Raw genomic sequence first — 27,526 nt, 5'->3', positions numbered from 1 at the left:
AGAAATCTACGATATCCTTATAGGGTTTCCCTTGTTTATTTATAAAACAAATAACAATTTGTTTTATTCTTGCTGCTTTTAAGATTCTCTAACTTTGAAACTTTTAATTATGTGTCTTGGTGTATCTCTCTTTGGGTTCATCTTGTTTGGAACTCTGGGTTTCCTAGACCTTGATGCCTGTTTTCTTTCCTAGGTTGGAGATGTTTTCAGTCATTATTGCTACCAATACGTTTTCTGCACCTTTTTCTCTTTTCCTTCTAGGACCCTTATAATGTGAATTTGAATTTTATTCTATTTGATGTTGTCCCATGATCCCTTAGGTTATCTTTATTTAATTTTTTTTTCTTACTATATCTTGGTGTATTTCATTGCTTTGTCTTTCAGCTTCCTGATCTATTTTCTGTTTCGTCCAGTGTTCTGTTCAACACCTCTAGTATATTTTCCAGTTCAGTTTTTGTGTTTTTTGGGTCTGTGATTTTTGCTTGGTACTTTGTTATGTGTTCTGTCTCTTTATTGAGGTTCTGTGTTTATCCATTCTTCTGATTTCAGTGAGCATCTCTATGACCATTAATTTGAATTTTTTTTAATCAGGTACTTATCTCCATATCATTTTCTGAGGTTTTGTTTTTTGTTTTTTGTTTTTCTTTGTTTCTTCTGTTTCCTAATTTGGCTTGGCTCTGTTTTTTTCTATGTATTAGGTGAAATGCAGGCACTTTTCTCAGTCTTCGAACAGTAGCCTTGAATAGGTGATGGATCGCTTGTTCAACCTTGTCCTAGCTCTTGGTTGTCTTTCAGACCTTTGTGATTATCTCAGTTGTCTGGTTTATTATTAATATGCCCCCTTTTTGAGGGCTTACCAAGGCCTATCCATGATCGAAGGGGATCATAGCACCCAGTTTCAGTCTGATTAAAAGCCAGACCCTCAGGCCAGCTTTGAAAGTGTGCAAATATATTTAGTCCTCTGAGGTCTCATTTGTAATCATTGCTGGTCTCCAGGTCACATAGGGAGATTTTCCCTGAGTGTGAGTTGCAAAAATCTGAGTTCCAGGTGAATGTATATGATCTTCTCTGGGAAGTCCTATTCAGCTGTAGTGAGGCCAAAGGGGTGTGTGAGGATGATGTTTCCCTTCTTTTGTTCCCTTGGAGTGCCTCCTTAGCCTCTTGATGTGTGGGAAACCTGAAGCCTGTTCCTGAGGCTAGAGCTGTAGGCTGAGTAAATGGGCCTTTTTCACACGAAGACTGGGATTGTTTCAGTTTGCTGTTTGTGCAGGGCCCTGGGATTGATGGCCTGCCAAGAAAAGTCTTTCCAGTTGTTATAATCTGGTGGAGCTCTGGATAGTCAGCCCTCTTGGCCATCAGGGCCAGATAATCAAAGAGCGTGGATTGTGTCCATCTGCTGGCTTGGGCAAGACAGTTAGAAGGTGTAGAGAACAGGGCACACTTAGCTAGCTTTAGAAAGACAACAGGAAAATATTTTGAATGTATGTTTCCATGGGCTTCTGTAATGGAACAGGAGAGTGCCTTGTCTGTATTCTGGCTTTAGGTTGGGAATAGGAGACTGGCCTGACAGTTCATGATCGTGTTTCAGCTGGGAGGTTGGGGAGTACTGCAACTCTCCACCTGGACTCAGCAAGTACCACAAAAGCTCATGCCTGCTGTACCAGCAAGGTGGTGGTAGCCCTGCTAGTAGCCACGTGGAGAATGCATCTGTGGCATCTACCATCCTCATTTGTCTCTGTCTCCTGCCCTTCTGGCCAGTGCCCCCACATTAGCAAATGAGTCTCCTTTACATACAGTCTAGGGGCCTTTCTAGACTATTGTTTCTTTGCTAGGTCTTGGAGGAGACCACAATCTCTCCAAGAAGGGAGTCTGTTTCTTTATAGCACTTTTAGACTCCCTGGTATTAGTTTTTTTGGTTTTTCAAGCCAGGTGTTCTGTGGGTTTATTTCTCTGGTGTACATCCTAAGAGTGGGGTCCCCAATGTGGGGTACCAACCTTTTTCTCCTCTGGGAGATGCATCTGTGTGGTGAGATCCCTTCTTGTTGTGTGTTGCCATGTCATGAGTGGGTGTTTTTTTGGAGACTGTGTCTCTACTTCTCCTGTTTTGATATAGTCCTTTTATCCTTTGTTGTGAGAATCAGTTCATTTAGTTTCTGGATCTCTCTGCACAGGGAAATGATCTTATGTAGCTGTAGATTGGGTGTGTCGATGGGAGGAGGACTTTTCCTACCACTACCTTGGATCCCCCCCTCTAGGAGCTTGCTTTTTAAGTTTTTTACCATCTAAGAAATTTCCTCAGCTTTATTTTCTAGCCCTTAGATTCAGATTGAGATTTGCATTTCTTAAGTTATATTTTTCCTATAAGAGAACATTCTTATTCTGCTATCTTATTCTTTCTTGTTTCATGAGTTTAAATTCTCTTACACCATGAAGATACAAAGTTCTCATTTTTCATTTTCTTTTTTCCTTCCACATTGATTGATTGATTGATTGATTGATTTTAGAAAGAGAGATCACAAGTAGGCAGAGAGGCAAGCAGAGAGAGAGGAGGAAGCAGGCTCCCTGTGGAGCAGAAAGCCCGATGCGGGGCTTGATCCCAGTACTCTGAGATCATGACCTTAGCCGAAGGCAGAGGCTTTAACCCACTGAGCCACCCAGGTGCCCCCACATTGATTTTTCTATTTTCTTAGCTTCAGATTTTAGATTAGAGATTTCTTCAAATACTTAAAAGTCGGTAAATAGTTGTTTGAAAACTGTGTAGGAACGTGGGACTTCATTACTTGTGGCCTTTGCTGTCGGGGAATCTTGTCATGGATTTGTTTGGGGAACCTCTCATATTGGCCTCTGTAGTCTTTGTTCTTGTCAGATTCCATAGAGAAGGCTCCTATAGCTAGCTGTCTACAGAGAGTAAAAGCCTAGCAGGAAAAGATGACTGAGTGGAGAAAGTAGTTTTCAAGTCTTACTATATAAGCTTTGATTTAACCCTGTGGTACTCTCAACTATTCTTGATCTTTGCCTGCTTTCCAAAAGATACATGGGGGTGGCTACTTGGAATGTGGAAGAGAGGCTTGTCAGACTTCTTTTTAAGTTGACTTTTAGGTGGCATCTCTTCTATTTTCAGTCCCACTTCTACCCCTAATTCCAGAGATAGTTGCTACCACCAATTGGACTTTTTTGAGAGGTTCTGTGAAGTAAATTGTGTTGTGTTTTCTATATTGTGGCTGATCATTCAGTTTTTCCAGGTTCTGAGTTACTTATTTTTTTCTACTTCCTAGATTCTAATACATTGTTACTGTCACATCCTTTCTTTTTTCCTTGACAACTGTAATGCCTTCTGAAAATTCCCTTCACTTTTGCATTTTAGTATGTCAAGAGGGTGTAGATGTGAACATATGTCAATCTACCATATTCAAACTGGAAGTCTTTTTTTATATAGATAGCAATTCTTTTATAAATGAAGAAGACTAACTTTGTGTTTTGAGTTCTAAGGTTTCTTTTTATTGTTTATCAGTTCCCTATTTCAGTTTTTTTTTTTTTTTTTTGCTATATAGACATGCAGTTATGTAGTGAATTTTTCCCCAATCATTAGTATTTCTGTTTTTAATTTTTTTTTTTTGCCAATTTGAATACTTTTTATTTCTCTTTGTTGTCTGATTGCTGTTGCTAGGACTCTTTTTTTTTTTTAAATCTTTATAGACATATAATATATTTTTATCCCCAGGGGTACAGGTCTGTGAATCGCCAGGTTTACACACTTCACAGCACTCACCCCAGCACATACCCTCCCCAATGTCCATAACCCCACCCCCCTCCCAAACCCCCTCCCCCCATCAACCCTCAGTTTGTTTTGTGAGATTAAGAGTCACTTATGGTTTGTCTCCCTCCCAATTCCATCTTGTTTCATTTACTCTTCTCCTACCCCCTTAACCCCCCATGTTGCATCTCCTCTCCCTCATATCAGGGAGATCATATGATAGTTGTCTTTCTCCGATTGACTTATTTCGCTAAGCATGATACCCTCTGGTTCCATCCACATCGTCACAAATGGCAAGATTTCATTTCTTTTGATGGCTGCATAGTATTCCATTGTGTATATATACCACATCTTCTTTATCCATTCGTCTGTTGATGGACATCTAGGTTCTTTCCATAGTTTGGCTATTGTAGACATTATTGCTATAAACATTCGGGTGCACGTGCCCCTTCGGATCACTACGTTTGTATCTTTAGGGTAAATACCCGATAGTGCAATTGCTGGGTCATAGGGTAGTTCTATTTTCAACATTTTGAGGAACCTCCATGCTGTTTTCCAGAGTGGTTGCACCAGCTTGCATTCCTACCAACAGTGTAGGAGGGTTCCCCTTTCTCACATCCTTGCCAGCATCTGTCATTTCCTGACTTGTTAATTTTAGCCATTCTGACTGGCGTGAGGTGATATCTCACGGTGGTTTTGATTTGTATTTCCCTGATGCCGAGTGATATGGAGCACTTTTTCATGTGTCTGTTGGCCATCTGGATGTCTTCTTTGCAGAAATGTCTGTTCATGTCCTCTGCCCATTTCTTGAATTATTTGTTCTTTGGGTGTTGAGTTTGCTAAGTTCTTTATAGATTTTGGACACTAGCCCTTTATCTGATATATCGTTTGCAAATATCTTCTCCCATTCTGTCAGTTGTCTTTTGGTTTTGTTAACTGTTTCCTTTGCTGTGCAAAAGCTTTTGATCTTGATGAAATCCCAATAGTTCATTTTTGCCCTTGCTTCCCTTGCCTTTGGAGATGTTCCTAGGAAGATGTTGCTGCGGCTGAGGTCGAAGAGGTTGCTGCCTGTGTTCTCCTCAAGGATTTTGATGGATTCCTTTCTCACATTGAGGTCCTTCATCCCTTTTGAGTCTATTTTCGTGTGTGGTGTAAGGAAATGGTCCAATTTCATTTTTCTGCATGTGGCCGTCCAGTTTTCCCAACACCATTTATTGAAGAGGCTGTCTTTTTTCCGTTGGACATTCTTTCCTGCTTTGTCGAAGATGAGTTGACCATAGAGTTGAGGGTCTATTTCTGGGCTCTCTATTCTGTTCCATTGATCTATGTGTCTGTTTTTGTGCCAGTACCATGCTGTCTTCATGATGACAGCTTTGTAATAGAGCTTGAAGTCTGGAATTGTGATGCCGCCAACCTTGGCTTTCTTTTTCAATATTCCTTTGGCTATTCGAGGTCTTTTCTGGTTCCATATAAATTTTAGGATTATTTGTTCCATTTCTTTGAAAAAAATGGATGGTATTTTGATAGGAATTGCATTAAATGTGTAGACTGCTTTAGGTAGCATAGACATTTTCACAATATTTATTCTTCCAATCCAGGAGCATGGAACATTTTTCCATTTCTTTGTGTCTTCCTCAATTTCTTTCATGAGTACTTTATAGTTTTCTGAGTATAGATTCTTAGCCTCTTTGGTTAGGTTTATTCCTAGGTATCTTATAGTTTTGGGTGCAGTTGTAAATAGGATTGACTCCTTAATTTCTCTTTCTTCTGTCTTGTTGTTGGTGTAGAGAAATGCAACTGATTCTGTGCATTGATTTTATATCCTGACACTTTACTGAATTCCTGTACAAGTTCTAGCAGTTTTGGAGTGGAGTCTTTTGGGTTTTCCACATATAGTATCATATCATCTGCGAAGAGTGATAGTTTGACTTCTTCTTTGCCGATTTGGATGCCCTTAATTTCCTTTTGTTGTCTGATTGCTGAGGCTAGGACTTCTAGTATGATGTTGAATAGCAGTGGTGATAATGGACATCCCTAACATGTTCCTGACCTTAGCGGAAAAGTTTTCCGTTTTTCTCCATTGAGAATGATATTTGTGGTGGGTTTTTCATAGATGGCTTTGATAATATTGAGGTATGTGCCCTCTATCCCTACACTTTGAAGAGTTTTGATCAGGAAGGGGTGCTGTACTTTGTCAAATGCTTTTTCATCATCTATTGAGAGTATCATATGGTTCTTGTTCTTTTTTTTATTAATGTGTTGTATCACGTTGATTGATTTGTGGATGTTGAACCAACCTTGCAGCCCTGGAATAAATCCCAATATCCTTGATGAACACAGATGCGAAAATTCTCACGAAAATACTAGCCAGTAGGATTCAACGGTACATTAGAAGGATTATTCACCACGACCAAGTGGGATTTATTCTGTTTTTAATGTTTAAAAAATTAAAAAAAAATTTATTATGTTTCAGTTAGTCAACTTACAGTACATTATTAGTTTTTGATGTGTTCAACGATTCATTAGTTTCCCTTACCTTGAACAGATTAGACAGATTACATTAAGCAGATAAGACATTAACTATCAGTTTCTTTTGAATCACCATTGTGCTATGGTTGTTTCTGATTAATTATTTATATTGGTAAAAGACAGGAATCATCTCAAATTTCCAATAACAAGAGGCTGATTGATTAAATTGTGTTTGCACAAAGGAGCACTTAGCAGCTGTGCAATGGGAACATGGAATTTTTATATGTATTGATGTGGAGTTATCTTCAGGATATCTAAGTGAACAAATGAAGCACTAAAGGATGTTTTAGAATGCTACCTTTTATATAATGGAAGGGAATATAAATAAATAAAATACTGATATTTTTCAAAAGGAGTGGTAAAAGGGTAAACTGAAAAGGAAGTTTTAGAGGAAGAGAGAAGAACATGTGGATAGGGAAGTAGAGATGGAAGATATATGGGTTATACCTCCATTGTACCTAAATTTGACTTCAGAATCATGTAGCTGTTTTACATGCTAAATGTAATAGTTAAATAAAAAAGAAAAATTCACATTTCAAAGAAATTCAGACAAATAGGAATAATTGAATTTAACCACCAAACAAGTTAGTGACCTACCCATGCAGAGGAAAGAATTACCTCAAGTGACCTGATTTGAACATTTCTGGTGGGATACATCATAAGGTTGAAAGAAAAAATTCTTAAAGTAATCTTAAACTGCTATCAGTATGTTTTGAAACTATTATGAACATACTCTAAAATAAAGCAAATAAATAATGAGCATCATAAGGAATTAGAATAGAGAATTAAAGAAGTTAAACTTGAATTTTAAATTCATAATGGAAATATAAGTATTACTTTATTTTTCTTATGCAGAACTACCACTAAAGAGACCTACAGGTAATGACAACCCCTTAGCAATGAGTTGGCACCAAGGTTGTGGTCTCTAAATATCTAAATTTTTGTTATTGTTGTTTTATTTTGCAAAAGGAGGAAGGTATCCTTGAAGGTAGTTGTTTCTGGATTGGGCTGGGAAATATGCAAGGTGATCCCGAGATATCTTACCATTCTAGAAAGTAAGGAAATTATCTAAGACTAAAGACATAGTGTCAAAAGTACCCCAGGCTACCAGAAGGGGCCTCCTACTGGTTTAAGGTGGATAATTTGAGGATTAAAAAATGACTTTAGGGGAGCCCGGGTGGCTCAGTCTTCGGCTCAGATCATGATTCCAGAGTCCTGGGATTGAGCCCTGCATCGGGCTCCCCACTTGGCAGGAAGCCTGCTTCTTCCCGTTGCACTCCCTCTGCCTGTGTTCTCTCTTTTGCTGTGTCTCTCTCTGTCAAATAAATAAATAAATCTTAAAAAAAAAAGACTTTAATGATTGACATTCATAAAGCATACAAAAACGATTTTAAAAATACACTAAAATTTAAAAAAAAAAAAAAAAACCTTGTCGGTTACCCATTGAGATTGTGGACACCGACTCATCATTTTGCAAATTGATTAAAAATGTTCAGATTCTTTTTTTCAATTTCCTGTCAAACTCTATTTTTTTAAAGGTTTTTGGTGATTAGAGTGAGTGTGCAACATGAGTATGAGTGGGAGGAGCAGAGTGAGAGAGTGAGAGAGAATCTGAGGCTGAGTCTGTGCTGAGCTTGGAGCACAATGCAGGGTTCTGTCTCCTGACCTGAGCTGAAACCGAGAGTTGGACACAACTGACTATGCCACCCAGGTGCCCCTGTACAAACTGTATTTTAATATAACTCTAAAGTTACTGAGGATAAAGTTCTTTATAGGAAAAATTAAAAATCATCATTTGGTAACTCCTAATGAAATAGTTGATTTAGGAAATTATCATGAATTGGTGCTAAAACCATTAGGTAAAAGGCTTGATGTGGGAAGAACTTCCCACTGGAGAGTTCAGGCTCATATCATCTGACCAGCTGATTTTTTAGTACTATTAAAAGTGGGACAACCAGATCTGTACCTAATGAAATGATGCAGTAGGAGGTACACAATAGCAACCAGTTATGAAGTTGTTTGGCCAAGATAAAAGAAATTGAACTTTAAACCTCTAGATATAATTATCAATTTTATAGGAAATATGGAAAAGTAGAGGAACATATTAAATGACAGCATGGTGAAGCAATTATGCAAATAAAGAATGGATAGGAAAAATACATCACTTCTCCAAATTGATGGCATGGTTATGAAAGAAAATAGGGGGCCTAAATGATCACAGTAACTTAATGTACTCTGTGAAACTTGTTTGAATTTTGATTTATACAAATCTATTATAAGGAGTACCTAATCAGGAGAATCTTGATATGGGTGAATTATCAGATAATATTAAAAATTATAGTTTTGTTAGTTGGGGTATTGGCATGTAACATAGACACCTTAATCACTGTCTGACATTTAACCTATAATATTCCAGTAGAGGTGGGTAGAGGCAAAGGTCAGGGAATAGATAAAACAAGACTGGTAAAATGTAGGAACTATGGAAGATGGGTGGAGGGATACAGGGAGAGTCAGAATCCTGTCCTATCCACAGCTGACTATAACGTGTGCTGCTCTGGAGCTAGATACGCTGGGTTTGAGTCCAAGCTCCACTTCTTACTAGGTATATGATATTTTTAAATTTATTTAACTCCTGTAAGCTTTAACTATATTACCTGTTTAAAAAATGAAGAATATATCTACTTCATAGGGTTAGTGTAAGGATTAAGTGAGTTAATACATCTAAAATACTTGGAACAATGCCTGGAATATTAAGTATTTACTATGATTTTCTTATTATTACTGTTAAAGTGTCCCAGTCTCTGAAATAAAGGAACTACATCCTATTAATGACATGGGAGCTCAGAATTATGTTTTTACTACAATCAAGTGAAGTTATGTATGGCCCTGGGCCCATGATGTCTATAGCTTTTTAAGTGTATAATTTTGCTTTTTTCTATCTGTGTATTCCTTCCTCTTGTTTCCTGAAACTGCTCTCCTTATTAGACAGTTATTTGTACATGTGTGGGAACAGGAATGTTGACATGTTAGAGAACAGCTAGAGAACTAAAGAGGAGCCAAGCAAATGCAGTTTGTGATATGGCTGGACTTTTTGGTAGTACTTTAAGAGGTTATGATTTATAACCTTGGAATCACTTTTAGTCTGTCGTGTTTTAGCCCTACAGGTGCTCATATAATTGCCCAATTTTCGAAAAAACTTCTTGATGAAGATATTTCTATTTTTTCTGGATCGGAAATGTTGCCTGTGGTTAAAGGAGCTTTCATTTCTGTGTGTCGTCAAATATATGGTACATGTGAAGGGTTACAAGTGTTAATTCCTTATTGTTTGCATGAGTCTATAGCAAAGGCATGGAAGAAGGTAAGAAATTTCAATCTTTTTTTCCTCTCTGCAAATCTTTATTTCAAATATAGTCACTATTGTAATGGAGTTTAAATCTTTTACTGGGGCAAATATGATTTTCTTAGCATCACAGTACTCTAGGGAACATAATGCTTTTTAATTTGGTACAGGATGACTTCACCTCATTTCCGATGAGGGCAAAGTTCTAGGACCAAACTGGGCACTTCAAAGTCTTTTCTTCTGGTAGGAGAGACGTTAGATAATTATCTTTGTATAAACCTACATTCTTTTTCGGAAGCTATTTCTGAGCGATTTTTATGGACAGCTGGGGCTTTGTTATAGACACTAGAGATTTTAATGTAGCAAGAGTCAAATGTAGTATGTTTCAGTACTAAGCCTTTTTTCCCCACATTTATATACTTCATTTAAAAATAATTTTAGAGGGGCGCCTGGGTGGCTCAGTGGGTTAAGCCACTGCCTTCGGCTCAGGTCATGATCTTGGGGTCCTGGGATTAAGCCCCGCATCGGGCTCTCTGCTCGGCAGGGAGCCTGCTTCCTCCTCTCTCTCTGCCTGCCTCTCTGCCTCCTTGTGATCTCTCTCTGTCAAATAAATAAATAAAATCTTTAAAAAAATAATAATAATTTTAGATAATATTTAATTAAAAACCAAATAACTTAAAATTTGAAGGTAATTTAATTTTAATTATATTAAGGATCAACTGTAAAAATGTATCATGAAATCTTATGAATAATGCTGTCAATAAAAAATAATGTAATCTGTTGTATTTTAGGCAAGTTTGCTATCAGAAAGAATTCCTACTCCAGTAAAGGGTTTGGATTCTGTTTCTTCGGTAAACCAGGAATCCCAAAACATGTAAGCACAATTGACTAAACTTACCTGTTTTTCTACATTTGCTGAAATAATTTAAATGAGAATGTAATTAGATAGTGTAGCAAAAATGCACCTGAAACTAATATCACACTGTATGTTAATTAATTGGATTGAAAAAAAAACTAAAAAAAGAAAATACAGGAAGTTAAATGTATATGTATAGGATTAAAGAAAATTACATGTGGGGGAACTTTAAAGATCATGTCATACTTATACCTTATATCTAGCATTACTTACTATACTTGCTTTAAGGGATATTCTTAAGAAAAATTAAAAAATAGCATTTCAGGTAGATACAGTTTAAAGAGTCAAACAAAAAGTCTTTTTCATTTCCTTAACAGTATAATGGTTTAACAAATAGTTAATTCTTCTCTAAAAATCAGCTAAAATTTTTACTGATAGTTGTCACAAAATTAAAACCTTTGCCATTTTGTATGTGTGTGAGAGAGAGGAGGGGAGAACATTTCTGCAATTTTTGAGGTAATTGTTAGATGTTTTCTCTTCTTTTCTTTTTTTAAAAAGATTTTATTTATGTATTTAAGAGAGAGAGGGAACAGAGGAATAGGGATGGGTGGTGGGGGTTGCAGAGGGAGAAGCAGACTCCCCACTAAGCAGGGAGCCTGACGTGGGCTCCATGATAAGACCTGAGACCATGATCTGAGGCTAAGGCAGCCGCTTAACTGACTGAGCCACCTGGGCACCTCAGATCTGTTTTCTTTGAAATCTATGATTTGTCATTTTTCATTTCATTCATACATTCATTTTCTAATTCATTCCACTATATATTGGACCAAGTGCTTTGACTTTTTGGGGATAGCTGTATGCCTTAAGAGCTTATTGTGTCCTGTAGAATAAATAAATACAACATGGCAATATAGTATGCTAAATTTATATCGTGGGGCCATATGGGATCCATTGGGAGGCACCTTGTGGGGAAATCTTTCCATAAGAACTCCACTTTCCGTAGAAGTTAAAGAGAATAGATGTTAATTGACTAAATACTGAACATTATTTCATGTGGAAGAAATAGTATGGTCAATAGGCTAGAAGAGGGAACATGATTAATGTACTTAATACATTTAACTCTCAGTGATATTTTTAGATTCTGAAGTTAAAGTGTGAAGGAGCTAATAAATTATATGCCACTCCTTTCCTCCTGAGTTGTGAACCGAGTAATAATGATAAAGAAGTCAAACAATCAAAACACTGAATAACAGAGGGTTCCTAAAATCTCAAGAATTAGATTTACCCTTCTGTCACATTGGCCATGGACAGCTGTAGGCTTCCCTCTAAAGCAGATCTTACAAAGATCAAACTTAACTACATAGTAGAACAGAGCAGAATGTGTGTTTCCTCCAGGTAGCTGGATCACAAACAAGTAGACTGAGAGAGAGGCATTGCTTAGCTAGGCATTCTAAGGTTATTCCGCAAATCTCCTGAGTCTCTTCTAGGGGAGGAGTTAATGATTAGGAGGGCCAAGCAGTGTTAAACTGGGGAATGTGCTTCATGTAGAAACTTGATTCTGGGGGAAAGGGAGGATCTCTCAAAATATGATATTAAAGTCTTAGAAATAAAAGATTTTATAGAGTTTTTGATAATATATAGAGTCAGAACTGTTAATTTCATTTTCATCATCAGAGTTCATTCAGTTAGCTCATAGAGTTGAATGTCTCTTCTTTTGTGTTAATTGAGAAGTCAGTATGAGATAGACATTATTTGTTCCTTCATAATTTGGTTAAACTTGAGTGTAAAACCATCTGTGTTAGTTAACTAGAGTATCCTAATGCCAGTACATAGTACATAGCAGATTCCTAATATGTTTCTTTTCCTTTTTTAAAAAAATTCCAGTTTAGTTAACATATAGTGAGTGTTATATTAGTTTAAGGTATTCAGTATAGTGATTTACCAATTCCATACATTACTCAGTACTCATCATGGTAAGTGTACTCTTAAATCCCTTCAGCTGTTTCACCCATCACCCCACCCACCTCCCCTCTGATAACCATCTGTTTGTTCTCTAGAGTTAAGAGTCTGCTTTTTGGTTTGTCCTTTTTCATTTGTTTTGTTTCTTAAATTCTACATATGAGCGAGATTATGTGGTATTTGTCTTTTTCCAGCTGTCATATTTCACTTAGCATTATACTTTGTAGCTCCATCCATGTTATTGAAAGTAGCGTGATTTCATTCTCTTTTATGGCTAAGTACTATTCCATTATGTGTGTGTGTGTGCACACATATATACACACACACATACCACACACATGCACACTTATATACATACCACCTCTTCTTCTTTTGTCTAATGATGGACACTTTAGCTGCTTCTGTGTTTAGCTATTGTAAATAATGCTGCTATAAAAATAGGGTATATATCTTTTTAAATTAGTGTTTTGTATTTTTTGGGTAAATACCTAGTAGTGGAATTAAGAGAATCTTTTTTTGTTTGTTTGCTTCCCTACTTTTCCCCTCTTCCCTTACTGTTTCTCCCTACTTAAGTTTTTCTGTTCATTTCTTCCTGTCCAGTTTAATGTTTTTTTTTTTTTTATGGTCATATTTTAAATAAATATTGTATTGGAATTTTGAGGCTCCTGTCAGTGATGATGTAGATATCACAGATAGAACTAAAGAACTAAAAAATAAATTGATCATGTGCTCATTTCTAGAAATGAGGCTCTCTCTCTCTGGCTTCCTGTTGCCCTAGGCTTATGGCTTGCCAAAGCCCCACTTTCAGAGTCTGTGTTATATATACAGAAGCATTTCATTATATGTAATACTATTTTATTTTATTTTAATTAACGTATGTTACTTGTTTCAAGGGTATAGGTCTGTGATTCATAAATTTTACATAATTCACAGTGCTCACCATAGCACAAACCCTTCCCAGTGTCCATCACCCAGCCACCCCATCCCTCCTGCCCCCCTCCACTCCAGCAACCCTCAGTTTGTTTCCTGAGATTAAGAGTCTCTTATGGTTTGTCTCCCTCTCTGGTTTCATCTTGTTTCATTTTCCCCTCCCTTCCTCCCGTGATCCTCTCTTTTTTCTCAAATTCCTCATATCAGGGCACCTGGGTGGCTCAGTGGGTTAAGCCGCTGCCTTCGGCTCAGATCATAATCTCAGGGTCCTGGGATCGAGTCCCACATCGGGTTCTCTGCTCAGCGGAGATCCTGCTTCCCTCTCTCTCTCTCTGCCTGCTTCTCCATCTACTTGTGATCTCTCTCTGTCAAATAAATAAATAAAATCTTTAAAAAAAAATCCTCATATCAGTGAGATCATCTGATAATTGTCTTTCTCAGATTGACTTATTTCACTTAGCATAATACCCTCTTGCTCCATCCATATTGTCGCAAGTGGCAAGATTTCATTTTCTGATGGCTATGTAATATTCCACTGTGTGTGTGTATATATATATATATATATATATATATATATATATATATATACCACATCTTCTTTATCCATTCATCTGTTGATGGACATCTAGGCTCTTTCCATAGATTGGCTATTGTAGACATTCCTGCTATAAACATTGGGGTGCATGTGCCACTTCATATCACCACCTTTGTATCTTTGGGGTAAATACCCAATAGCACAATTACTGGGACGTAGGGTAGTTCTATTTTCAACTTTTTGAGAAACCTCCATATTGTTTTCCAGAGTGGGCACACTAGCTTGCATTCCCACCAACAGGGTAGGAGGGTTCCCTTTCTCTTCCCCTTTCTCTGCATCTTTGCCACACCTGTCATTTCCTGACTTGTTAATTTTAGCCATTCTGACTGGTGGTATCTCATTGAGGTCTTGATTTGTATTTCCTTGATGCCAAGCGATGTTGAGCACTTTTTCATGTGTCCATTGGTCATTTGGATGTCTTCTTTGCAGAAATGTCTGTTCATGTCCTCTTCCCATTTCTTTTTTTTTTTTTTTAAGATTTATTTATTTATTTGACAGACAGAAATCACAAGGAGGCAGAGAGGCAGGCAGAGAGAGAGGAGGAAGCAGGCTCCCCGCTGAGCAGAGAGCCCGACGTGGGGCTCGATCCCAGGACCCTGGGATCATGACCTGAGCTGAAGGCAGAGGCTTTAACCCACTGAGCCACCCAGGCGTCCCCCTCTTCCCATTTCTTGATTGGATTATTTGTTCTTTGGCTGTTGAGTTTGATAAGTTCCTTATAGCTTTGGATACTTTGGATAGTAGCCCTTTATCTGATATGTCATTTGCAAATGTCTTTTCCTATTCTGTCAGTTGTCTTTTGGTTTTGTTGATTGTTTCCTTTTCTGTGCAAAAGCTTTTTATCTTGATGAAGTCCCAGTTGTTCATTTTTGCCCTTGCTTCCCTTGTCTTTAGCGATGTGTCTAGGAAAAAGTTGTTGGAGCTGAGGTCAAAGAGGTTGCTGCCTGTGTTCTCCTCAAGGATTTTGATGAATCCCTGTCTCATGTTCAGGTCTTTCGTCCACTTTGAGTCTGTTTTTGTGCGTGGTATAAGGAAGTTGTCCAGTTTCATTCTTCCGCATGTGGCTGTCCCAATTTCTGCAACATCATTTGTTGAAGAGACTGTCTTTTTTCTATTGGACATTCTTTCCGGCTTTGCTGAAGTTTGGTTTACCATAGATTTGACGGTCCATTTCTGGGCTCTCTAGTCTGTTCCATTGATCTGTGTGTCTGTTTTTGTGCCAGTACCATACTGTTTTGATGATGACAGCTTTGTAATAGAACTTGAAGTCTAGAATTGTGACGCTGCCAGCTTTGGTTTTCTTTTTCAACATTCTTCTGGATATTTGGGGTCTTTTCTGGTTCTATTTAAATTTTAAGATTATTTGTTCCATTTCTTTGAAAAAAGTTGGTGGTATTTTGGTAAGGATTGCATTAAACATGTAGATTGCTCAAGGTAGCATAGACATTTTCACAATATTTATTCTTCCAATCCATGAACAATGGGATGTTTTCCCATTTCTTTGTGTCTCCCTCAATTTCTTTCATGAGTATTCTATAGTTTTCTGACTACAGATTCTTTGCCTCTTTGGTTAAATTTATTCCTAGGTATATTACAGTTTTGGGTGCAGTTGTAAATGAAATCGACTCCTTAATTTCTCTTTTTTCTGTTTTGTTGTTGTATAGAAATACAACTGATTTCTTTACATTGATTTTATATCCAGATACTTTACTGAATTCCTGAGTTCCTGTATGAGTTCTAGTGTTTTGGAGTGGAATCTTTTGGATTTTCCATGTAAAGTATATATCATCTACAAAGAGTGAGAGTTTGACTTCTTTGCTGATTTGGATGCCTTTTGTTTCTTTTTGTTGTGTGATTGCTGAGCCTAGGATTTCTAGTACTATGTTGAATAGCAGTGGTGAAAGTGGACATTCCTATCGTGTTCCTGACCTTTGGGAAAATCTCTGTTTTTCCCCCATTGAGAGTGATATTTGCTTAGGCTTTTCATAGATGGCTTTTGTGATATTAAGGTACGTACCCACTATCCCTACACTGTGAAGAATTTTCATCAAGAAAGAGTGCTGTACTTTGTCAAATGTTTTCTCAGCATCTATTGAGAGTATCATATGGTTCTTGTCCTTTCTTTTATTAGTATATTGTATAACATTGATTGATTTGTGGATGTTAAACCATCCTTGCAGCCCAGGAATAAATCCCATTTGGTTGTGGTGAGTAATCTTTTAATGTACTGTTGGATCCTATTGGCTAGTATTTTGGTGAGAATTTTTGCATCTGTGTTCATCAGGGATATTGGTCTGTAATTCTCCTTTTTGATGGAGTCTTTGGTTTTGGGATCAAGGTCATGTAGGCCTCATAAAATGAGTTTGAAAGTTTTCCTTCCATTTCTGTTTTTTTGGAATAGTTTCAAGAGAATAGGTATTAATTCTTCTTTAAATGTTTGTTAGAATTCCCCTGGGAAGCCATCTGGCCCTGAGCTCTTGTTTCTTGGGAGATTTTTAAAGATTGCTTCAATTTCCTTACTGGTTTTGGGTTTGTTCAGGTTTTCTATTTCTTCTTGATTCAGTTTTGGTAGTTTGTATGTCTCTAGGAATGCATCCATTTCTTCCATATTGTCTAATATGCTGGCATATAGTTGCTCATAATATGTTTTTATTATTGTTTGTATTTCTTTAGTGTTGGTTGTGATCTTTCCTCTTTCATTCATGATTTTAACAATTTGGGTCCTTTTCTTTTCTTTTTGATAAGTCTGGCCATGGGTTTATCAGTCTTATTAATTCTCTCAAAGAACCAATTGCTACTTTCGTTGACCTGTTCTACTGTTCTTTTGGTTTCCATTTCATTGATATCTGCCGTGATCTTTATTATTTCTCTTGTCCTGCTGGGGTTAGGCTTTATTTGTTGTTCTTTCTCCAGCTTCTTTAGGTTCAGGGTTAGGTTGTGTAATTGAGACCTTTCTTGTTTCTTGAGAAAGGCTTGTATTGCTATATATTTTCCTCTTAAGATTGCCTTTGCTGCATCCCAAAGATTTTGGACAGTTGTGTTTGCATTTTCATTTGTTTCCATGAATTTTTAAAAATTCTTCTTTAATTTCCTGGTTGACCCATTCATTCTTTAGTAGGATGCTCTTTGTCCTCCATTTATTTGAGTTCTTTCCAATTTTCCTCTTGTGTTTGTGTTCTAGTTTGAAAGCATTGTGGTCCAAAAATATTCAGGGAATGATCCCAGTGTTTTGGTACCAGTTGAGACCTGATTTGTGACCCAGGATGTGATCTATTCTGGAGAATTTTCCATGTACACTAGCGAAGAATATGTATTCTGTAGCTTTGAGATGGAATGTTCTGACTATATCTGTGACTTCCATCTGGTCCAATGTGTCATTTAAAGCCTTATTTCCTTGTCGATCTTTTGCTTAGATGATCTATTTCAGTGAGGGGGTGTTAAATTCCCCTATTATTATTTTATTATTGTTGATGTGTTTCTTTGATTTTGTTATTAACTGGCTTATATAATTGGCTACTCCCATGTTAGGGGCATAGATATTTAAAATTGTAAGATCTTCTTGTTGGATAGACTCCTTAAATATGATAATAGTGTTCTTACTCATCTCTTACTATAGTTTTGGTTTAAAATCTAATGTGTCTGATATAAGGATTGCTACCCCATCTTTCTTTTGATGTCCATTAGCGTGGTAAATGGTTTACCACCCCCTCACTTTCAATCTTGAGGTGTCTTTGGGTCTAAAATAAGTCTCTTGCAGATAGTGTATTGATGGGTCTTGTTTTTTAATCCAATCTGATACCCTTTGTCTTTTGATTGGGACATTTATCCCATTTACATTCAGGATAACTATTGAAGATATGAATTTAGTGCCCTTGTATTCCCTGTAAGGTGACTGTTAGTGTATATTATCTCTGTTCCTTTATGATCTGTGTTACTTTTGGGCTCTCTCTTTGTTTAGAGGACCCCTTTCAGTATATCCTATAGGGCTGACTTGGTGTTCGCAAATCTTTTTTTTTTTTTTTTTTTTTTTTTTTTTTTTTTTTTTTGTCTTGGAAGCTTTTTTTCTCTCCTTCTATTTTTTTTCTCTTTTTTTCTCTCCTTCTATAACCAGCCTAGCTGGATATAGTATTCTTGGATGCATATTTTTCTCATTTAGTCCCCTGAATATATCATGCTGGTTCTTTCTGGCCTACCAGGTGTCTATGGATAGGTCTGTGCTGTCAATCTAATGTTTCTACCATTGTAGGTTGCAGACTTCTTGTCCTGAGGGGCTTTCAGGATTTTCTTTTTTATCTCTGAGACTTGTAAGTTTTATTATTATATGACAGGGTGTTGATCTATTTTTATTGATTTTGAGAGGGGTTCTCTGTGCCTCTTGGGTTTTGATGTCTGCTTCCTTCCCCAAATTAGGGAAGTTTTCCACTATAATTTGCTCTAGTATTCCTTCTGCCCCCTCTCTCTTCTTCTTCTTGGATCCCAATTATTCTAATACTGTTTTATCTTATGGTGTCACTTATCTCTTGAATCTCCCCTCATGGTCCACTTCTCTTTTATCTCAGCTTCTTTTCTCCATCATTTGTTTTTCTGTATCACTAATTCTTTCTTCTGCCTCATTTATCCTAGCAGTTAGTGCCTCCATTTTTTATTGCATGTCATTAATAGCCTTTTTAATTTCAACTTGGTTAGATTTTAGTTCTTTTATATTTTCAGAAGGGGATTCTTTAGTATCTTTTATGCTTTTTTCAAGCCCAACTATTATCTTTATAATTGTCATTATGAACTCTCGTTCCTACATCTAACATCCATATTGATTAGGTCCCTGCCAGTTGGTCCTGCCTCTTATTCTCTCTCTTTTTTTTTTTTTTTGAGGTGAGCTTTTTCATTTTGTCACTTTGTCCAAAGAAGAATAGATAAATGAGAGAATAAAATGCTAAAAGGGTAACAGCAGCCCCAGAAAAATACACACTAAACGAGAAACCCAAAATTGGGGCAAAAAGAAAGGAAAAGAAAAAAAAAAGAATATGATCATACTGGGGAATAGAATGGAGCCACACACTAGATTTTGGGCATATGTTACTCTGTTAGAAAAAACTGCCTCCCAAAAGTTTAAAGAAAGAAAAACATCTATATATACAAAAAATAAGGGGAAATATGATGAAGGGATGGAATATTGCTATAAAGATGAAAATTAAAAAAGATTTTAGGAAAGGAATTGATAAAATAAGTTGGTTGAAAAAGGACCAATAATTTTTAAAAATAAGAGAGAATATGATCAGCTGGGAAACATGAACAAATCCATATACTACATTTAAGGTATATTTTGGTCTGTTAGAGGAAACTGTATCCCAAATCTTTAAAGCAAGAAAAAATTATGTATATACAAAAAATAAGGTTAAATACAGTAAAGAAATAAAATATGACTGTAACAATGAAAAATTAAAAATATTTTAAAAAAGGAATTGATAAGCTATTGGTTGAAAAAGGAAAGAAGAAAAATTAAATGAAACCTAGAAAAAGATAAAATAAAATTAAAAAAATTAACTTCAAAAGACTAAAGGATCATAGGAAAAAAGCCATGAATTCTATATGCTGTATTCCCCTAGTGCTTAAGTTTTGTAGTTGTCATTGGTGGGTAAACTTGGTCTTGGCTGCATTTTCTTTCTGATCTTCCGGGGAGGGGCCTGTTGCATTGATTCTAAATGTCTTTGCCCAAGGTGAAATTGCACTGCCCTTGGTAGGGGCCAGGCTGAGTAATCTGCTTGGGGTTGCTCTTGGTAGCTTCTGTTTCCAGAAAGCTTTCCATATAGCTTTGTAGGATGAGAATGAAAATAGCGGCCTCCCTATCTCTGGCCCTGCTGTCAATCTAATGTTTCTACTATTGTAGGTTGCAGACTTCTTGTCCTGAGGGGCTTCCAGGATTTTCTCTTTGTCTCTGAGACTTGTAAGTTTTACTATTATCTCTGGCCCTGGAGGAGACAAGAACTTGGGCCCCACTCCTTGCTGAACCCTTTGAGAGAAGCAGTCAGTCATTCCTGTCTCCTTGATCTCCTGCCTCACTGTGTGCTCACCTGGCCTGTGACCAAGCATTTCTGTCTCTGGCACATGCCACAGTTTGGAGTTTCCAAACCAAGTAGATTCTGTGGTGTGCTTCTATGCTGATCCTCCCCATGGAGGAAAGGGACTCTCCCTAGATCTGCTGCTTGTTGTGTCCCTGCTCGAATAGTAGTGACCCAGCTGTTGTGCCGATCACAGTTTAAGGCATCCCCAAGCTGAGAACCCATTACTTGGCTCTGTCTTCGCAGCCAGCTTCCCCGCTCTGATACTTGAGAGCTCTACCACACTTAGGCACCCATGGTCTTTCTGTGACCTTTAGGATCCTGAGACCACAGTGTCCCAGCAAAGGTTCCACTCCCCGCTTAGCTACTGCCTCCCACTGTGGTCTGTCTTCCCAAATATCACCTTGGATTTACTTCTCTGCATGCCCTACCCTCCAGAAAAGGTTACTTTTCTGTTCATGGAATTGATGCTATTTTTTTCTTACAGTCTCCTGTTGAGTTTATAGGTGTTCAGAATGGTTTGATAACTATCTAGCTGAATTCCTGGGACCAGATGAAATTTAGATCTCTTACTCCTCTGCCGTCTTGCTCCTCCCCTCTCTCACATTTTCTCTGTATGTAGTATTTTTTAAGTATATAAATTTTATTTTAATCCAGTTAAATATATATTATTTTTATTAGTCTTATCCAGTCTTAGGTCTTAAGCAGTGAGTCTAGCACTAGTCTTGTGTCTCAGAGGTAATTCCGTTAGTCCTTTATATCCTACTGGAACAATAAATTTGGTTTCTGTTGCCTGCATTTACCTTAAAAGTAGAGTTCTATTTGTTTGTATTTCTGTTATCTGTCCATGGTGGAATTTTTATTTAAACATGGTTATATCTTTGGCCATTGCTTTGTGTTACTGGTATAGAGGGATAGATGTCAAAACATGAACTAATCATTCAAATTTCTTTTTTTTTCAAATTTCAAATTTCTTTACAATCCTTTTCAAAACAGACTTCTGATACTTCCTTGGGGGAAAATGGCATTCATCTCCATACTCACAATTTCACTATATATGTAGATATTGTTTTTTTGCCTATTTTTGTATGCAAAGTTTCTTTCCAGACAACTAGGACTATCAAGTAGGTAGTCCATTTTCTCCTATTGGTACTTCCAAATGAAGTGCTCATATCCCCTCCTACATTTCTGTATTTCTTGCTCTGACTCTCCTATTAACTGTGTCTTCTGAGTGTTTCAGAATTTTTCTCTGTAGAATGTTACTGTCCTTCCTTTTAAAAGAGTTTGAGGAAAAAAATGTCATTCTCTAAAAGTAAAATTAAAAACCTATGAAAATAAAGGTACTGTTCCTGATATGCCTTATAAAGTTGAAAGACAGATACTCTGTAATGAAAAGAAAGTATGGAAATAATGGAGAGTTGGGACTTGGGGATTCAGGCCCAGCAGAATTATGGCAGGAGAAGAGAATGAAATTAAAGTGAAGATGAGAGAAACTAGATGTAATAAAAATGCTGACACCTGTAGTTAACATTTGATTAAAGTGGAAGAAAATTATTGGCATAGAAAATATAATAATAAAAACTCACTCTCATGGAAACCATACTTTTTATTTATCTTACTTTTTAAACTGCATACTTAGCTATCAGTATGTACTCTGTAAGTTTATTAACAGTATTAAGCTGAAATTATTTTCTTTTCAGTTTTGAGTGTAATAATGAAATGCATACCTTTCTTTTATCTGTTTCAGTATGGCTTGGGAAGAGAATTTGTTAGATGATTTACTAAATTTTGCTGCCACTCCCAAAGGACTACTCTTTCTTCAAAGAACAGGTGCCATCAATGAATGTGTGACATTTATGTTCAACCGATATGCAAAAAAATTACAGGTATGAATTACCATCTGCCGCAGGCAAAAAGAATTTTTGTTGTTGTAAAAGCCATTAAGAATATCATTCTGTCTTCTCTGCAGAAGAGGTTATTAAACCTCAATTAAAAAGCCATATAGCATTGTAATATTTAACTTGATATTTTTTCAAGAAAGCATTAGAATTGATGTTGCTATCTATGTATGTGTTTACAGGATGGGAAGCAACCAGATGGAATTGAAAAATACATTTAACCATCCAGAGGTGCTATAAATATAATAAATTTTGGTTACACTAAAACTGGATGGACTTTCAGGAAGGGGATAAACCTCATTGGGTTTAAATGCAAATGTTAATAAGAATTTAGTTCTCACATTAAAAAAAAATATTTGTAGAGGGATTTTACTGACACTGTTAAAATGTCGAGCATAATTTAGCCCTTTCTCAGAAGTTCATTGAGGTGTATTCAGTTTCTTGCTTTGATAGCATAAACATCCCTGAACTACTTGGCTTTTTGGATTGTATGTATGCTTTTAAATTGTGTCTTCTTTGTTTCTGGCAGCTGTTGTATAATGATGTTATTAGGTTACCAGGTTGTAAATGCCATTTTATTTGTTCTTCAGTTCTAATTTCCTGCTTTTGCTTAAACCTGTGAAAACACAGATAATTCAAAGTTTTTGCCTGTAAGAGTAGGAATGGTTTATGAGGGAGGGCCCTGAGCATCCCTTCACAAATAAAACATATGAAAATTTGTTTATGGGTTTATGATATTAGGTTTGTATGTGCAGATGTGTTTTTATTTCTTATTTAAATGGACCTCAAGTATAGAGAACTTAGTTATTTATATACCTCAGTTTATGGCATCTCTTCTTATCTGTGCATGTAAGATGTCTGTCTTGATTAATTTGATTCCCCTGTCATTTCTGAGTCACAGTTCCATTTCACCTGGCATGTATTCCTTTATCCCTGGGTTCCATGCTAATGTGTTTAGTATGTATAGTATCTTGGGGTGTGAATACTTCTTGTCAAATATTGTCTTAGTCCATTTAGGCTGTTAAAATACCATAGATTGTGTGGTTTATAAACAGCACACATTTATTGCTCACAGTTCTGGAGGCTGGAAGTCCACGATCAGGATGCCAGTGTGGTCAGGTGAGGGCTCTCTTCTGATCATAGATGTGTCATTGTATCCTCACATGGATAAGGGCTAGGGAGCTCTCCGGGATCTTTTTTGAAAGAGTACTAATCCTATTCTTGGGGACTCAACCACCTCATGATCTAATCAAGGTCCCATTCACTACATCACCTTTGGGGTTTAGGATTTCAACATATGAATTTTATTGAGACACAAATATTCAGACTATAGTAAATATTTAAGTTTCTTGGGAGTTTTAAGTTTACATAAATGAATTTGTCATTTTAATATGAATTTCTCTGCTGGTGAGTTTGAATCTCCTTGTGTACTTAGTTAACCGTTTGGGTGTTTTTTTTTTGTTTGTTTGTTTTGTGTGTGTGTGTGTTTTGGTTTTTTTTACATTTTTGAAAATACTAAAGCAATTCAAAGACATTTTTCTTTCTCGGATGCTTGAGACTATGCATACATAACTTTTGCTACTGTGATCATATATCTAAGACTAGATGTTATTGTTTTAACATTTATGAATATTAAAAGAATTTAGCCTTCCTTTGTACCACACTGGTGGTTATAATAGAGGATACTGTTCCCTAAATCTCAGTAATGCACAACCTTATAATATGATTCAATATTTTAATGATGCTTTATGCTATTCAGGACGTTTTTTGAAAATTTAGAGTCTCTGGTATCTTGTAAGAAAGCTAATAGTCCATTCCCTTAATTTTGCTGAAGAGAAAGTAGAGACCCGCACTTTGTAAAATGATCTGTGAATGCTCACACCGAGTTACTGAAGGCAGTAAGACTAGAATTTGTCTTTAACAGTGTTCCTGGAAGTTAAGTAATACTTTAGTCAAGCATCTCTAACTTTTCTGAAGTTTTGCTTTGCCTCTTCCTTTTCAGTACTTAATATGAATTTGGGAGGCTCCTGTGGCTACTAGTTTCAAAATCAGCAGAGTCAGTGGGGATGACTGATGTGTAAGGTATTTTTTGAGTTATTACAGAGGAGGGCAAGCAGGAAAAAAACATTCATATTTCTGTACCTCTGTGTCATCTAACTACAGAACTAATGTATGGTAAATTAAGGAAAGTGGAAAATATAAGTAATAAAATTAGAAAAGGAAAGCAAACTTATAAAGACATGAATAGCAGAAAATTGAAGAAATCTAATTCTTTCCCATGATCTTTTAGTTCCTTCCTACTTTTTTTTTTGCCCTCAAATCTGAACGTATAGTTTATATTTTTAAAATTTGATTGAAACAGATCCTTTTAATGGAATGTTGAAAAAATAAAAATTATAAATGGTTAGTTAACTTTGTTTAGAAGTCAGCCATTTTATTAGCCAACCTGGTCATAACTAAGATCTGAGAAGGATTTTTTTTTTATTGCTTATTATTTCCATATTCTATTTTCTGCCAAGCGTGATATTTTTTTGTTTACCATGAATATATGTATAGTACTCTCTTTGGGACATAACAAATTATCCAAGGTCTTCTATAACACTGGTTAGAAACCTGTGTGTTAATGACTAGGATTCTTTGTGTGCGTGTGTGTGTTTGTGATATATATCTATATCTATATATATATAGATATATATATATATGTAACAAGGAGAAAAAAATCACATTTCCTCTAAAAATAATTACCATTGAGAAGATATTATTTTTTAAAGTTTCTTGGTTATTTATAAGTATAGTTCAACTGGTAGACAATACAGATTTATTAATGAGGAAATTTATTATTGAAGAACTAAACTAAGGAATAAAATAATACAATTTAAAGTCAGGGCATGTTAATCTTCATCTGGTCAAAATTGCTTATTTTATGTATGAAGAGACTGAGACCTAGAGAAGTGACTCATTCAAGGCAAAAATCTACATAATTTGAAGGCTGGGGTTAGGACCTATATCTGAAATAGGATTGTCAAAAATATTAACTCATTGATAGGGTGTCTGATTTGTGTTTGCTGCTAATTATCTTTACCTAAAAGAATGTGCAGTACTGTAATAAGGAGAATCAGTAACTCTGCATGTAACGTATGAATAAAGTATTAGCATTTTATGTTTTCCTGCTTTTCATTGTTCCTTACTTATGTTGTTAGATCAGCAGGCATAAAAAGTTTGGCTATGGAGTTTTGGTAACACAAGTGGCATCCACAGCAGCAGGTGCAGTAGCACTACAAAGTTCAGGTAAGTTTTCCTTTTAATTAGAATTCTGATTATTTTAAATAAAATGAGCAGGCCGATGGAAAATTTAACTGGCATGATCAGCTCTCAGGATATTTACTCTAAAGTTCTTTTTCCTGTTATTTTCCCTTAGGTAAGGGAAAGTTATAGGGTGTCCTTTATTTTTTCACTTCCATGAAATTGCAATGGGATTTTTTTTTTCTCTTGAAAGATATATGTACACACAGCCTTGTTCTCTTTTTTGAGAACAGGGAACATAATGAATTAAACTGAGAAGTACTTGATGCTTTAGGAAGTTGTCTTTATGTTATAAATCAAAAGGATGTTGTCCTCTCAGTACAGCTGAATCTTCCAGGATTTCTTTCTTTTTTTCTTTTTTCCTTTTTTGAATCTTATAGGATTTCTTAATGCTCAGTTTTAGTGGCCTGCATATGCTTCAGATTTACATCCACAATAGTTAGCATACATACATACGTCCCATTTCCTTATTTCCCTTCTTCCTCTTTTGCTTCTTGAAAGCTTTCCTCTTACTACTTAGTTTTCACCACTGTCTTTGCAGTCAGCATGTATTATCTACTATGGATTGGATTTTTAAGAAGTTTAAACATTGCTAACTTAATATATCTAAGGTTATTGGAACCCTGAACCAGAGACAAGACATACCTCTAATAGAGATTCTATGGTTATATTTTTGAAAGCTTAGGGTTGATGAATTATAACATCACTGACCACAACTGATTCGCTCCTTAAATGAAAATATTTTACTATAATATATCTTAAAAACTTTTTGACAAGCTAATTTGGAATATTATGAAACATGTTTCTTGGTAGAAGTTGTCATAAACTGAACAACTTATTTCTTCTTCTACTTGGTTTGTAATCTAATATATTTCCATAGTAGAGGCACATTAATGGACGCATTTGGAGACTAGATTTAACCTCAGATTTCCCTGTTGGCCAAGTCATTAATCTTCTAAGCCTCATGATATCAGTTATTTTACAGGGCAATGGAGAGAAGACTAACACTGATTGAGTTCCTATGATGTCTTAGGGCAGTATATTAGTAACTCTACATATATCATCCCATTTATACTTCATGTCAACCCTCAAATATAGCACTATTTCAATTTTCAAAAGGGGAACTGATGCTCTAAGAAGTCAAGGGATTTGTGTAAGGACATACAACTATTAAGCTGGCAGATTTATAATTTCAACCCTGATATTCTTGATTTCAGATTCCATATTTTTTTTTTTTTTATATCACAGGAGCCTTTCTGCTCTGATGTTATTATGAACTTACTGATTTTATTAGATGTTCTGTCTTACACTTTTTTATGTAATTTGATTCTTCATAAAAATTTAATAATCAACCTTAATAATCACTTTCATTTAGACATATAGTATCTTACTCATGAGAATTTAAACTCTGTTGAGCCAAAGGTTGTGTGAAATTGAATTGTTTCAAGCATAAGAATTAAAAAAAAAGTTATATTAGTATATATATTAGGATAAGGAACACACACTGTTTAAGTGCCTACCCTGCCTCCTGATAGCTCCTGCACACATGCACACACACATACATACCACCTTTCAGCCGCCTTTCATTGTTGGCCCATTTGCAGAGTAAAGTATAAATCTTATTTTTCAGGAAAACATGCTCAGAAGTTATTGGCTAAGGGATAAATTGTAAGACTCAAAATTCAGTTCTCCAGGGAGATAGTGTCTCAGAATTTAGTCATTATGCAGTTTTATGACAATGAGGTATCATGAAGATATAGTGAACAGTAGGAGATACAATTTCTACCAAGGTTAGAGGTTATTTTTTACTCAAGATGTAAGTATGTGTCTGTTGTCACTGTGGACCAGTCTTGTCAGAGGGATAATTATGTCTTTCTCCATAATCCAAAGAAATAGTATACTGTAAATATGATGTAAAATAATTCTTCTTAGGATTTATTAATGCACTTATGACTGAATTATGGGCCAATCTGGAATGTGGAAGAGATGATGTTAGAGTAACCCATCCTAGATCTACTCCAGTGGATCCTATTGACCGGAGCTGTCAAAAGGTAGGGAATGATCTGGGTATCTCTCTGAGAAATTACTTCATCCTGACTTTATATATACTGTTACAACCAGCAGCTTCTCCTAACTTTCTTTTATCTCCTTTGTTTCAGTTCTAATTTTTTTTTGTTTTCAAAATGAGCGGTTAGAACTACTAGTGTTTAATGGGAATTGTATTTTGTAAGAATGTTTTCCTTTCACATTGTTTTTACTGTAATTTTTGTCTAATAAAGAGTAAGACACAGCAGACATTATGAAAA

General features: G+C 36.0%; 1 protein-coding gene across 1 annotated transcript in view; it reads left to right on the top strand.

Annotated features, from left to right (window-relative positions):
* TBC1D32 (TBC1 domain family member 32) overlaps positions 1–27,526 on the top strand; it is a 238,219-nt gene that overhangs the window by 58,330 nt on the left and 152,363 nt on the right. Inside the window, 5 exon segments of the mRNA XM_047733941.1 lie at positions 9,440–9,641; positions 10,415–10,497; positions 21,767–21,905; positions 25,118–25,205; positions 27,153–27,271. Coding sequence (XP_047589897.1) covers positions 9,440–9,641; positions 10,415–10,497; positions 21,767–21,905; positions 25,118–25,205; positions 27,153–27,271 — 631 coding nt within the window.

This window comes from Lutra lutra, chromosome 6 (genome assembly GCF_902655055.1).
Source record: "Lutra lutra chromosome 6, mLutLut1.2, whole genome shotgun sequence".
Lineage (NCBI taxonomy): Eukaryota > Metazoa > Chordata > Mammalia > Carnivora > Mustelidae > Lutra > Lutra lutra.
This window is presented reverse-complemented; position numbering and strand designations above follow the sequence as displayed.